Source organism: Aquila chrysaetos, chromosome 9 (genome assembly GCF_900496995.4).
Source record: "Aquila chrysaetos chrysaetos chromosome 9, bAquChr1.4, whole genome shotgun sequence".
NCBI lineage: Eukaryota > Metazoa > Chordata > Aves > Accipitriformes > Accipitridae > Aquila > Aquila chrysaetos.
Window position 1 is genome coordinate 35709565 of NC_044012.1, and position 13673 is coordinate 35723237.

Below are 13673 nucleotides of genomic sequence, written 5' to 3' on the forward strand. Positions count from 1 at the left end.
CGGAGCCCGGGGGCGAGCGGAGCCCGGGGCCCGGCGGGCGGCTCGGGCAGTGGCGCGCATGCGCCGGGCGGCGGCGCAGGCGCCGAGCGCGGTCCGGACGGCGGGGCGGCGGCGCAGGCGCCGGGAGCCGAGCGAGGCGCAGGAGGCGCGGTTTGTCTCCTGCCGGCGCTGGTAGCGGCTGCCGCTCCGGCCGCCCCCCGCCCCCGCTTCCTGTGAGGAGCGAATGGAAAGTCTGGCCCCGGCGCCCGCGGTAAGTGGGGCCCGCCGGGCTCGGAGGGCCGGGGGGGGGGGGGGGGCGGCCGGGCCCCCGCTGCTCCCCGCCCGCCCCGCAGGCCTCGGGCCCGAGGCCCGGCGGCACCGGTCCCGGCGGCTGGCCGCGGAGGAACGGGCCTTCCCCGCGCCGCCGCACGGCGCTGGGGCGGGGGGGGGGGGCGCCGTGCCCGGGGGCGGGCAGGGCCGGCCGCGTCCCGCCGCGGGGCGGGGGGGACGGGGGACGACGAAGGGGGTTCGGCGGCTCTTCCCGGGGCGCTGCCCCAGCCGGGGGGGGGCACCCGCGCGGGCCTCGGCGGGGGAAGCCCCGCGCGAAGTTGGGGCGCTGGGCGGTCGCCGTGGGCCCGGCCCGCGGGCCGTTTGCACAGTTCGGCTTTCGCACACAAAAGGCGATCCCTTCTCCCCGGGCAGGCAGAGGCCGGCAGCGCGCTGGTGACGCTTCCTTATCAGCGTGTAATTAATTAAGTGTTTTCACTTGGGCCGTAAATGTTAGCGAGGTATAGGTAATTAAAATAATAAGACCTCGTTGCTGGCGATAGGTGATATCGCCGGAATCTTAATTATTTGGTACCAGGGCTACGAAAGAGTCGCCATACCACGAAGTGTTGCAGTATTATTAAATCGGTTGGAAAAGGTGCCTGTAAGGAGCGGAATTTTTTTTTTCCCTTCCCGCCGTGCTGAGGGATCTCCCTCGGATTTGAGCTCGGCGGAGCGGGAGAGAGGAAACCTGTCCGGCGCTGCCTCTCAGTCCCCGCGCAGGCTGCGCTCCGCGGTGCCTCCCTGGCGTGTGAGATCCCCCACTCTCAGGCAGCCCCTTTCCTCTTCTGCAGCCTCCTATCGCTAGCACGTGTGTGACAGCGCTGCTCTGCTTCCTCACCTTCCCGGGAAGCCGGCTCTTTTCTCGGGGGCAAGGAAGGGAATATCTCCATCCCCAGGGCTTGAGCAGATTGCTGCAGATAGCCCAGGACGGGGGAGCCGAAGGGTTGTGTTGTGTTTCCCTGCCTCGGCCACGGGCGAGGAGCGGGGCAGGCAGTCAGCCGCTCCATCGCGTCCCTTTCCAGGAGTGCTGCCGTGTTGGATGTTGCTGCTGCCCGTTGCCACTTGTAACCGACTTCGAGTTGGGAGCAAAGAGGCACGGTAGCATAGTCGTATGTGTGTTTGGCCTGTAATGCCAAAAATGAAACTGTCGTTTTCAAAATATGAGAGAGATTTTGGAAAAAAAAAAAAAAAAAAACAACAGGTTTAATTTCTCTTTTGCTGCTACTGCTATGTGACACCCAGCACTGAATCTACCTGTCAGTGCACGTCAGTGGAATTTTTGTTTGTCAATGACTGAAATATAAAACCAGAATGTTTTTGGATTTCTGGATAGCTCGGCTCAATAAACAGCATTCTAAATGAAATGCAGTTTTGGATTAATTTTCATCTCTTTGAGGGGTTGGTGTCCTGAAGGAAAGAGAAGGCAGAGTTAAGTATCAAGAACAATACTTTTTCAAACATCTAGATGATTTGGTAGGGAGATTTTTCACGATGCGTTTTTTCTTTAGTAGCTAGAGCAATAAAGTTGAATAGTCTGTGTCCATTTTTATCGTATTTTTAGTTATTGTTGAAGAAATGTACTGTACGTTTTAAGCAACTGTTGTGTTATCAAGAACATTGTATTAAGTGTTAAAAGCACTGAAACATGGGGAATAATGAGCACAAAAAAGAGTAGATACTTTTGATATTGGAGACTGTTGATTCTTGAAGTTCCACAGAACGGGTAGAAATACTTTTTTTAATTATTTGAAGTCAGTCTAACTAGCTAAGAGGAATGTATCATTTGTAAAACCATTCAACAGCACTTTGTTAGCTAGAGAAACATATGAGAGATTTAAGTGAGTTTTTGTGGTGCTGAGGGGTTTGGATAATTTGACTGAGGACGTAAAACATTTTAAGTAAGTGCAAAGACAGAATAACCGAGTTCTTACTATAAGGTAGTCTTTCGAGTAGTAACTAAATAGTTTCAGTTGCAGAAATATTTTTACCTTCCCTGAATTTCTGGTTTTGTGTATTTCTTTAGCGTATACTGTAAAAAACCTAGAACAGTGAGGATGCACCATGGTAATGGTCCTCAGAATGCCCAGCGCCAGCTTCAGAGGTCCAGGTCCTTCACAGGCAGTGAGGGAGAAGAGCAACAGGCAAATTTACCCCAGTCACCTGCAGCTTCTTTTGCACCTTCTGCAAGTCCATCTGCACCCCAGTCCCCCAGTTACCAAATACAACAATTTATAATGAGTCGAAGTCCAGTAGCTGGGCAGAATGTGAACATCACGCTGCAAAACGTTGGACCAGTGGCTTCAGGAAACCAGCAGATAACCCTTACCCCGTTGCCAATTCCAAACCCAACATCACCGAGTTTTCAGTTCAGTCCTCAGCAGAGGCGGTTTGAGCATGGATCCCCATCGTATATTCAAGTTACTTCACCGCTGCCTCAACAAGTTCAGTCTCAAAGCCCTACACAGCCTAACCCTGTGCCGGTGCAAACGTTACCAAATGTTCGGGCAGGCACTCCAGGCCCTGGCTTGGGTATGTGCAGCCAGAGCCCCACTAGAGGATTCGTAGATGCTAGTGTGCTTGTGAGACAAATCAGCCTGAGTCCTTCAAACGGTGGACACTTTGTGTATCAAGAAGGACCAGGAATTGCACAAATTGCTCAAGGAGCTGCTGCACAAGTACAGCTTCCATCTTCGGGGACACCTGCTACGGTACGGGAACGCAGGCTTTCACAACCTCATTCGCAGTCTGGTGGCACCATTCATCATCTCGGTCCTCAAAGTCCTGTAGCTAGCGGAGCAAATATGCAATCTTTGACTAGCCCGGGCCATATTACGACCACCAGCTTGCCACCCCAAATCAGCAATATTATCCAAGGGCAACTTATGCAGCAACAGCAGCAAGTGCTTCAAGGGCAGCAGCTGGGTAGACCCATTGGATATGACAGGACTTCTGGTGGATTGATAGCGGGAGTTGGAGGACCTAGTGCATTTGGAATGACATCACCGCCTCCTCCCACAAGTCCTTCACGGGCCACTGTGCCACAGGGGCTGTCGAGTCTTCCTCTTACTCCTACAGTTAATACGACGGTGAAAAAACAACCCAAAAAGTTGGAGGAGATTCCTCCTGCCAACCAAGAGACTGCTCAAATGAGAAAACAATGTTTGGATCATCACCACAAGCAGATGGAAATTCTTAAGGAAACTTTTAAGGAATGTTTGATTGAACTGTTTTTCCTGCAACATCTTCAAGGGAATATGATGGACTTTTTAGCTTTTAAGAAGAAACACTGTGTTCCACTGCAAGCATACCTGAGGCAAAATGACTTGGATCTGGAGGAGGAAGAAGAGGAAGAACAATCTGAGGTCATCAATGATGAGGTAAGAAATCTGTTGGTTAATGTTTTGGAATAAAATCGTAGATTGAAGTTGTGGCACCTGGATTGTGAAGTGTTAGAGAATGTGACACTACCTGAGAAATAATTTTTACTTGATGAAGTACGGCAATTTTTCTTTAAATAGTTGGTCTGAGAGAATGCAGTTCTGCTAGGTAGTGCGATTCGACAGGTCAGCTTGAGCGTGCCATTAGATGTATGTATTTAAAAGCACAGAATAGAGAGGTGAAAGGAGCTTTCACTGTCGTAGTTAGTGTGTAAGCCAGCACACAGATAAAGATGGCATTGGTGCAGAAGCTGTTTTAAGCTATCGGAATGAATATGAATAGGAATCATAGATTAAATTTCACTTACTAGACTTATACAAACCAAAAAAGAATGAGCAAAAAGTTTTGTAAGAGTCTTGTAACCTTTACTTGACTCATGTGATTTCTAACCATAGATGTTACTGAAGTTCAGTGTTGCTGTGGCCAACAAAAAACCTGAATTAATCTAATTACACAGAGAGAACATGTGAATCATAACGTATGTGGGTCCATAGTAATGAATCAGGTTACTTAGGCCGTCTTAGACCTCTGTGCATGTACTGCTGTCTAAATGATTAAACAAATAGCACTTTGAGACTGGACATTAAGAAATTAACTTTGTTATTTATGCAAAGGTTTAAAATTACTAACTTGAATTCACTGTTTATTAATGGCAAAGTACTTGAAATAAGCTTGCCACAGACAGATGCCTTGCAACTTTTCCTGCACGTTTGTACCCATTCGTGTAGCTCTTGACCTGCAGCACCCCGTGGGTGCTGGAGCGGTGCGTGTCTTGGGCAGACCCTACGTGCAAGCCTACATGGCAAGTGGTTGCAACAGGGTAGTTACCATTGATGCCACTGAATCACTTGGCACGCATAAATATCTTTCAAAATTCGTAAAAATATGTATCGGTGTATAGTTGCCAGTTTGTACTGAACCAAATCAAACCTGCTATGTAAAGAAACTCATATTGCTTTGAAATATCTGCTAGAAATGAGTGTCTTCAGTGAAAATTGATGACTCTCTTAGGTGTGAATCATTAGCGATCATATCTTCAGTTGGAATTTGTGGGAAATTTTGGCAGTATAACAGCTGAAGTTTAATTTGTTCATTGCTTTGTAGTCTAAACTTCTTGACTAGGAAGAATGTATTTCTGCTTGTGATAGTTATTGATAATTTTGAAGGAATAATTTCTATATATAGTAACATAAAAGCTAGCCTGTTATTGTAATTTATTGACAATGGATATTGAATATCTTTTTTTCACCTGGTTTGTATTTTGTCAAATTGTTTAGGTGTTCTTGTTGGGTTGCGTGTTTGTCAGCTGAAATACCAGGTATTTTGAACTACAGTATGCACATTTTGAGAGATCTTTAGCGGGTGTAAATTGTATAGGTTCATTGAAGTCAGTGGCGCTACTACAATTTACATCAGTTGAGGCTCTACCCCTCGGTCTTTCGCGTTTGGAGTTTGCTGTACTTCACTGCCTTCTTGTGATGGGTCATCTTTTGTTTGTGAAAGCTGCTTGTCCGTTTAACTGCTGGAGAATTTTGCAAAGTGCAACAGCAAAAGTCTTTTCGTGTTTTCAAATGATGAATCCTTTTGAAAGATTAAGACATCTTTTGAGTATGTTCTTTCTTTGTATTTTTTTGTCGTCTTCTCTTTTATTTCCCCCTCCCCTCTCTTTATCACTTTCTGCTAAAGCAACGCACTTCATCCCTTGCCTGGAAAGGTTGATCACTTTGGGAATTCAAGGGGAGAGCGAATGGTGGCTGTGCTCATTGCTTAAATAAATGTTGGAGCTCTCTTAAGTTCAAACTGTCTGTCATGCTAATTTGTTGTCCGTTAGGAGCAGCAATCATTAAACTTAAAACACACTTTTATGTTAACTGGATTTAAGAAAAGGTTTCCAGTGACAAGAAGTCACTATAAATAGTCAAGGCTGTACTCTGTTCTGCTATTAAAAGTGAGACAGAACTCTTCAAAAACGGCCTGCGCTCAAACCAAGCTGCACTGATGGCAGTTTAGTTATAATCCCCTCTTCAGTGAGGTACCATCAGTACAAAATGAGTGTGTTGAACAGTTCAAAAAAAAAAAAAAAAGAAGAAAAACTTTTAAAAAGAAAATGATTCTCCCTTCTTTTTTTTTTTCCCAAAATATTTCTCTCAGGTAAAGGTTGTGACAGGAAAGGATGGGCAGACTGGTACTCCTGTCGCTATAGCAACCCAGCTTCCTCCAAATGTTTCTGCTGCTTTTTCATCCCAGCAGCAACCATTTCAGGTACTTTTCAATGGTTCTAAAATGTAGTTTCATCCCAGATTTTTTTTCTTCATTCAGATTTGATATTTCTTAGATGAATTAGAATTTTCCCAAAAGCCCATGCCTTATCATCTGAACAAAACAAAAACAACTTTGCAATCTTCAGATGCATCAGTATTAATGAAGCCTTGAGTTAAGGAAGTTAAATCTTTGTCTCCAGGTTGCTGGCTTATTTCATTAACTTTCAGCTTGAATGTTTTCACTTTGGTTTGTTTGTCTTTTGTTTCCCTAATGCATTTGGTTCATTTGTGCATTCTGCATAGTGATGATATGGATTCTTTTGTCTGTGGCATTGTAATTGTGGATTTCTTCTAAATTTCTTTTCTTTTTTTCCTTACCTATTAAAGGTTTTGAGTATTGCTACAGAAGGTTTTGGATTTGCCTTCACTGAAATGTTTTAAACAGCAATAATAACCTCTGACATAATTTTTTAAAATAACTGCTTTCCATTAGCTCTACCATAAATGTTGGGAAAAAGAAACTGAAGTGCTTATTTTTATTATATAAGTCCTTTTTCACAGGTTTTTTTCTTTTTTTTTTTTTTTTTTTCATGAGGGAATACTGAACAAAGTAAAGAAATAAATGTGATAACCAGTTAAAATTTTTGTGGATCAGTGATGATGCAACTTTTAAATTCAGGCTAGTATGGGTTTATGCAGCTACCTTCAACTCTGTGTTACCCAGACACCATTGCTTATATATACCCTGAGAAGTAATATACCGTAATTCCTCTGCAACTGAAATATTTGCCTTTTATCTCAATTATATGTGCTTAGCAGGTGTTACAGGCTGAATTACTCTGATGTACCATTGAAGCTGCACAGTCTGTGCTGCCTTCATGTAGGTTTTGGAAAATGGAGAGTTAAATGAAATGTAAAATGGGTTGTATTACTGTGTATAACAAATGGGATGTTCACTGTGATATTTTACAAATGAGTTGCATAGTAAAGGGGCTTGCACCGAGAGCTCTTCGTTATGGCCAATACTGACATGTCTTGGAAGTCTCCTTAGGTCGTCAGGCTTCATCTAAGCTGTTTAAAACGTGTAATATATCAGGTTATTTATTACAGTGATTAGGGTTATTATCAAGCTATAGCTACAGCAGTGATGAAGTACTTTTGAAAGTATTACACCATTTTAGACCTGTTTCAGGGAAACTAGCAGGTACATGCTAAAAAAGTACAAAACTCTGTGTAATGGTGATAATACCTTTTAGCACAAACTGTTAACAGAAAAGTATCATCTCTTTCCATCAGTCTTTCTCTTTGGAACTGTTTATAGAGAAATAATGTGTCCCGATCAGCATCATCATTCAAATTTGAGTGCATAAGTGCAGCACTCAGAATGATTATTGTGGGCGTGCTGCATAATCATGACCTCCGGAGAACTACATTATTTTAATTAAAGTTAGGACAGTTTTAGTCTAATATTAGTGGTATGTGACTACAGTTTATAAAGACATAACGTCTTTGCTCTTTGAAGTGTCTGGCCTAAATTAAGTGGTGATAATGCAGACAGCTGGGAGGCATACTCTTAAGAAAATGTCAGTCAAAAATCCTGAAGTAGAGATGCAGCCTGAAACTGTGAGTATGCAATCATCCAGAGTAAGAGTGCAGGTGAAATAAATGGCATTTGAAGCAGAGTTTGGAAAACATTCTTTCTTAAACTGATATCCCAGAAAGAATTTGATGCAAATGGGACATAAGCTGAATTTGTTAACTAATTCAGTAGCATTGTACAAAATAAGTTTTTGTGACTTTTGAAAATTCTATAAATGCCTAAGTGTGTGATGCTCTGCCAGACACTGGCTGTTGGACTTGAAATATGCTGCATGTCTGCCTTGTGAGAAGACAAATATTTGAAAACTTAATCCATATTGAGTGTAAGATGGCAGTGAACCATTAGGGAAGAATATAAGTCAGACATTCTTATAACCAAAATTCACATCTTAATTATAGAATGGTTTGGGTTGGAAGGGACCTTAATGATAGATCATCTAGTTCCAGCCCCCCTGCCATGGGCAGGGACACCTTCCACTAGACCAGGTTGCATAAAGCCCCATCCAACCTGGCCTTGAACACTGCCAGGGATGGGGCATCCACAGCCTCTCTGGGCAACCTGTTCCAGTGTCTCACCACCCTCACAGTAAAGAATTTCTTTCTTATATCTAATCTAAATCTACCCTCTTTCAGTTTAAAGCCATTACCCCTGGTCCTATCACTACATGCCCTTGTAAAATGTCCCTCTCCAGCTTTCTTGAAAGCCGCCTTTAAGTACTGAAAGGCCGCAATAAGGTCTCCCTGGGGCCTTCTCTTCTCCAGGCTAAATGACCCGAACTCTCTCAGTTTGTCGTCATAGGAGAGGTGTTCCAGCCTCCGATCATTTTTGTGGCCCTCCTCTGGACCCACTCCAACAGGTCCATGTCCTTCTTATGTTGGGGGCCCCACAGCTGAAAACAATACTCCAGGTGGGGTCTCAGGAGAGCAGAGTAGAGGGGGAGAATCACCTCCCTCGACCTGCTGGTCACACTTCTAATGCAACTGTCATGGTTTAACCCCAGCCAGCAACTAAGCACCACGCAGCTGCTCACTCACTCCCCCTCCTCAACTGGACAGGGGAGAGAAAATATAACAAAAGGCTCGTGGGTCCAAATAAGGACAGGGAGAGATGATTTACTAATTACCATCATGGGCAAACCAGACTTGACTTGAGGGAAATTAATTTAATTTATTACTAATCAAATCAGAGTAGGATAATAAGAAATAAAAAAGAAATCTTAAACCACCTTCCCCCCACCCTTCCCTTCTTTCCAGGCTTAACTTTACTCCTCATTTTCTCTACCTCCTCCCCCTGAGCAGCACAGGGGGACGGGGAATGGCGGTTGTGGTCAGTTCATCACACATGGTCTCTGCTGCTCCTTCCTCCTCAGAGGCAGGACTGCTCACTCTTCCCCTGGTCCACCATGGGGTCCCTCCTACGGGAGACAGTCCTGCACAAACTTCTCCGACGTGGGTCCTTCCCATGGGCTGCAGTTCTTCACAAACTGCTCCAGCATGGGTGCCTTCCATGGGCTGCAGTCTTTCAGGCACAGACTACTCCAGTGTGGGTCCCCCGTGGGGTCACAAATCCTGCCAGAAAACCTGCTCCAGCATGGGCTCCTCTCTCCACAGATCCGCAGGTCCTGCCAGGAGCCTGCTCCAGCGTGGGCTTCCCACGGGGTCACAGCCTCCTTCAGGCATCCCCCTGTTCCGGCGTGGGGTCCTCCCCAGGCTGCAGGTGGAGATCTGCTCCACCGTGGACCTCCCTGGGCTGCAGGGGGACAGCCTGCCTCACCATGGTCTTCCCCACGGGCTGCAGGGGAATCTCTGCTCCGGCGCCTGGAGCACCTCCTCCCTCTCCTTCTGCACTGACCTTGGGGTCTGCAGGGTTGTGTCTCTTACATGTTCTCACCCCTCTCTCTGGCTGCCGTTTCTGTCCCACAGCAACTTTTTTTCCCTTCTTAACTCTGTTCTCCCAGAGGCACTACCACCGTTGCTGATGGGCTCAGCCTTGGCCAGCAGCAGGTCCGTCTCGGAGCCGGCTGGCACTGGCTCTGTTGGACATGGGGGAAGCTTCTGGCAGCTTCTCACAGAAGCCACCCCTGTAGCCTCTCTGCTACCAAAACCTTGCCGTACAAACCCAATACAGCAACGCAGGATACAGTTGGCTTTCTGGGCTGCAAGCACACATTGCTGGGTCACGTTGAGCTTCTTGTCAGCCAACATCCCCAAGTCCTTCTCAGGGCTGCTCTCAATCCATTCTCCGCCCAACCTGTATTTGTGCTTGGGATTGCCCCGACCCATGTGCAGGACCTATAGGCTATAGCTGTATTGCTAGAGTGGCCGTAGATGCCCTCACAGTAGCAAAGAGATTGGATGCTACTAATTCATAGCTATTGATAGAATCTGAGTGACGTGAGAGATACTCAGCTCGAAAAGGAGTTTTTGAAACGCAGTCATTTTAGGTGATGTTGGCTATGTTTATTAATACCGTTCGATGAAGCTTTGAAGGTGCAGGGTTGTGACTGCTATGTTTTATTTCAATATAGACTGGTGTTTACTTCCTTAGGCTTAATTTACATTGGTAGAATTTGTATTAAAAGTCAGAGAAAAGACCTGTGAATAAACTAGAAGATTCTTTTGGGAAATTGCTGTCTTTGCTATGTTGTCATAATAAATTTTCACAACATTTGCAAACCCTTACTGTACGTCGATATGGCAAGGGCTGTCACCAGCAGAAAATTGCACTTGGAGAACTTGAGTGCTAAATTAGCTCATTTTCTAGGATGTAGAGGCTGCCATACATAAGGCCTGTGTTTGTGTTTTCTGATAGAATCTCTTAAGACCTTTCTTGGGATAGCCCTTATTTTTCTCATATTAAGTTTCATAGTAGCATATTGGGCATAGTGTGGCTAAATATTGAGGAGAATTAAAAAATATGACTTGGAAACTCACTGAAAGGCATAGGGCTTGCACAAACACTAACAGACATTAGTAAGTATTTGCCAGTAGTGCTGAGGGCCCAAAGAGCATGGAAATAGTCACGTACCCAAACTTGTTTGCTTCAATAATCCTGTACATGAGTCTGCCGTCCGAGTTTGACGCTGAAAGGATTATCTAGGATATATTCACTGCCATCGTTGCCAATATTAAATGTAGTAATTTTAAAATAAAGTTTTAATGCACTGTGTAATCTTACTGAAGCTAAACTCCAACTTGCTGAATCAAACCCTGGTGATTTCTTTTGCATCTCAGTATCAATAGTGCCCTTCCAGGCGTGTTAATTCATAGTTCTGTGTTGTTTATCCTGAGACAAAATGTCTAGTAATTTCTAATGAGCTCTGATGTCACATTAGCCTTATGGCAATATTGTGTTTCTCCTCATTGAGTTTCTTCATGGTACTCGTTTTGCCAGCTGTGCAAACAAGTACAAGTCTAGGATCTGGAAAACTGGAATTGGAACTTGTGTAACTTGGCTGAGATTCTTTTATTCCCTCTTCCGAATCTTAGCAGTTTTTCCTGAAATATTTCAAGGCTAACTCTCATGGAGCTCTATCCTGAGAGTGACAGTGGTAGAGACTCAAGTAAGCTTAAACTGTCTTCACGATGAGAGTTAACTTGTGTTACTGATGTTTCACAGAGTGAAAAGGATTAGCTTTCACAAATGTATTGACTCTCATTTCTTACTTTTGTGTCTTGGTAGTTATGATACAGTTTATGCGTAAATTCTCTTTCCTCATCTAATTTCCCTTCTAATTAATCCTGTAATGAAGTCACCATGTTTCATTTTTGTCACGTCAGCTTTTTATTGCAGCTATATACTATATGAATGCGTCCTTTTGACTTCATTGCAGCATTATGCAAATAACGAAGGGTAATACACTAATGAAAATTTCCATTTATTAAAAAAAAAAAGAAATAAAAAATACTGTGCAAGTTTATTTTTTACATATCCCATTTCCCTGGGTTTGGTATCACTTTTAATAAAAATGTAGACGTGTATTATATATAACCAACTTCATCAGTTTAGTTACCATTTTAAAATTTAAACTCAACGAAGAGCATCTGTGCATTATGGACATCTAAAACTTTATAGCAGATATTGAATGAGTCTTGTTTTCTTCGTTGTACAACTGTTCTGAAGGATTTGTTCTGTGCTGGCCTCTTTAGATCTGTTTGTAAAGTACATCTTGGTGTTAGACTATCTACAGATTGAACTTTTGTGATTTGTTTTCTTTTTCCAATAGCAAACGCATACAGGGACTCCAGTAACGGGGACTGTGAACACCATAGAAATTGAAGCTTTTAAGAGGCAGCAGGCACTTGCACCAGCAGGTACGTTCCGCAGACAGAATTTCACTTTGGTTCTTTTCTTTTTTTTTCCAAACAGTTAATGGAGCCCACTGTTCTGTAACTCTTGAAATACAGTTTTGCCTCACCTTGGGAAATGCCAGATCCTTAGGACTATCTGTTGTGAATGGTGCTGTGTGAAGAGTGCACTCCACTCACAATATATAGGACTGGATTTGGCAGGCATGGAGACATTGTTAGGTTGATTGTTCTGGCTAAGAAGATTGGAGATGGCCAACCTGAAGTTAGAGGGACTCTGCCCTTGAAGCATGTTCTTCATAAATGCTACACATGTATAGTAGTCGTAGCTTTCTGAGCTGATGTTGGAATCATGTGTAGTAGTTTGCTTTGTAAAATTGAACCCATTCCATTATACCATGCCATAAATGGAATTTGAATATCACAGATTCGTCTAAGAGACCACGAATTGAAGTGGGCCGTCATGGGATGGTTTTTCAGCACCCGGGTGTGGCTTCAGGAGTTCCTCTTCAACAGCTAATGCCAACGGCACAAGGTACTGTGTCACCACATGCCAATTGCACATTAATTTAACAAGGAGATGTTAGTGATGGGACTAGAAACTTGGGCTTCCAGCATTCCAAGATCCTAGTCCCACCACACACTTCTCCATGTAAATTAATACTTGGTATGCAATGCCTGGTTTGTTTAAGGAGCTGAGTGACGGGCTCCAAAGGTGCATGTGGGCATGGAAATACGTCACAGGTGCTGATGCAAAATGGTTAATCTGAGAATTCTGGAACTGAGCCAATGATTTATGAAAAGCAAACTTCCTAATTTGCAACATCATGACAAATTTATATTCATTAGTCATGCCAAGCTTTGGAATATGTGTTAGAGTGAATGTGTTAGGAACTAAATATTATTTAGACTTGATGCTGTTATTTTAGGTTAAATTCCATTAGCTCACGGATCTTTTTTTTTTTAAGTATAAGAAATTCAGAAGACATATAATGACATTTTTTTTTGTAGTTGCTGTGCTCCAAATTTTAGTTGCAGTCCTGTGCATGAAATACTTTGTTGTTTATTGTAATAGTGATTTATTTTGTGATTGTGATGTGGTATTTTCAAGTGATGGTGTCTTGTGGCAAAGTAAGTAACAAATCGGTCTATTTGCAGTTGATTTCCTGTTTATATTAGTAAAGATCATTGGATGTTTTAGTTTCATCTGTGCTGTGTTTCCTCTTGCTTTGTAGGTGGAATGCCTCCCACTCCTCAAACTGTACAGCTGACTGGACAGAAACAGAGTCAACAACAGTATGACCCATCTAAAGGCCCTCCTGTGCAGAATGCAGCAAGTCTGCATACACCTCCGCCGCAGCTGCCAGGGAGACTGCAACCTGCGAATGTTCCTATGACATCTCTCCCAGCTGCGCTGCAGCTTTCACAGCAGCAACCACAGATAGTGGAATCTCCAGCTCAGCCTCAGATTCAGGTGAAGATCCAGCCTCAGAGTGTACCCCTGACTTCTGCTCCACTTCCAGCACCACTTCAACAGCAGGTGCCACCAGCAATCCATGTGCAAGGACAGACACAAAACCAAGTGTCACAGCCACAAGCTACAATACAGCAACAGGTATGTGAACTTTATTGGGGTGAAAATAGGTTTGTTTCAATGCCCAGTAAAGTCTAACACTATCTTCCTGAAAATACAGGAAAAATGTTAATGTTTTTTAATTCCAATGGACACTTAAATCCTTTCCTTATAAAAATGCAGGT

The 13673-nt window shown here is 43.9% G+C and overlaps 1 protein-coding gene across 21 annotated transcripts in view; it reads left to right on the plus strand.

The window, feature by feature from the left end:
• The first annotated feature begins 117 nt into the window (after positions 1–117).
• Positions 118–13673, plus strand: part of LOC115345507 (E1A-binding protein p400-like) — a 54307-nt gene continuing 40751 nt past the window's right edge. For 15 of the 21 annotated variants that reach the window (XM_041125911.1, XM_041125912.1, XM_041125914.1 and 12 more), the window contains exons 1-6: positions 118–250; positions 2333–3686; positions 5899–6009; positions 11834–11921; positions 12343–12450; positions 13151–13530. In XM_041125911.1, the coding sequence (XP_040981845.1) occupies positions 2364–3686; positions 5899–6009; positions 11834–11921; positions 12343–12450; positions 13151–13530 (2010 nt within the window). In that variant the 5' untranslated portion in view covers positions 118–250; positions 2333–2363. The remainder of the gene's footprint in view (positions 251–2332; positions 3687–5898; positions 6010–11833; positions 11922–12342; positions 12451–13150; positions 13531–13673) is intronic. The other 6 variants (XM_030024369.2, XM_030024381.2, XM_030024382.2 and 3 more) reach the window with 3 other exon arrangements.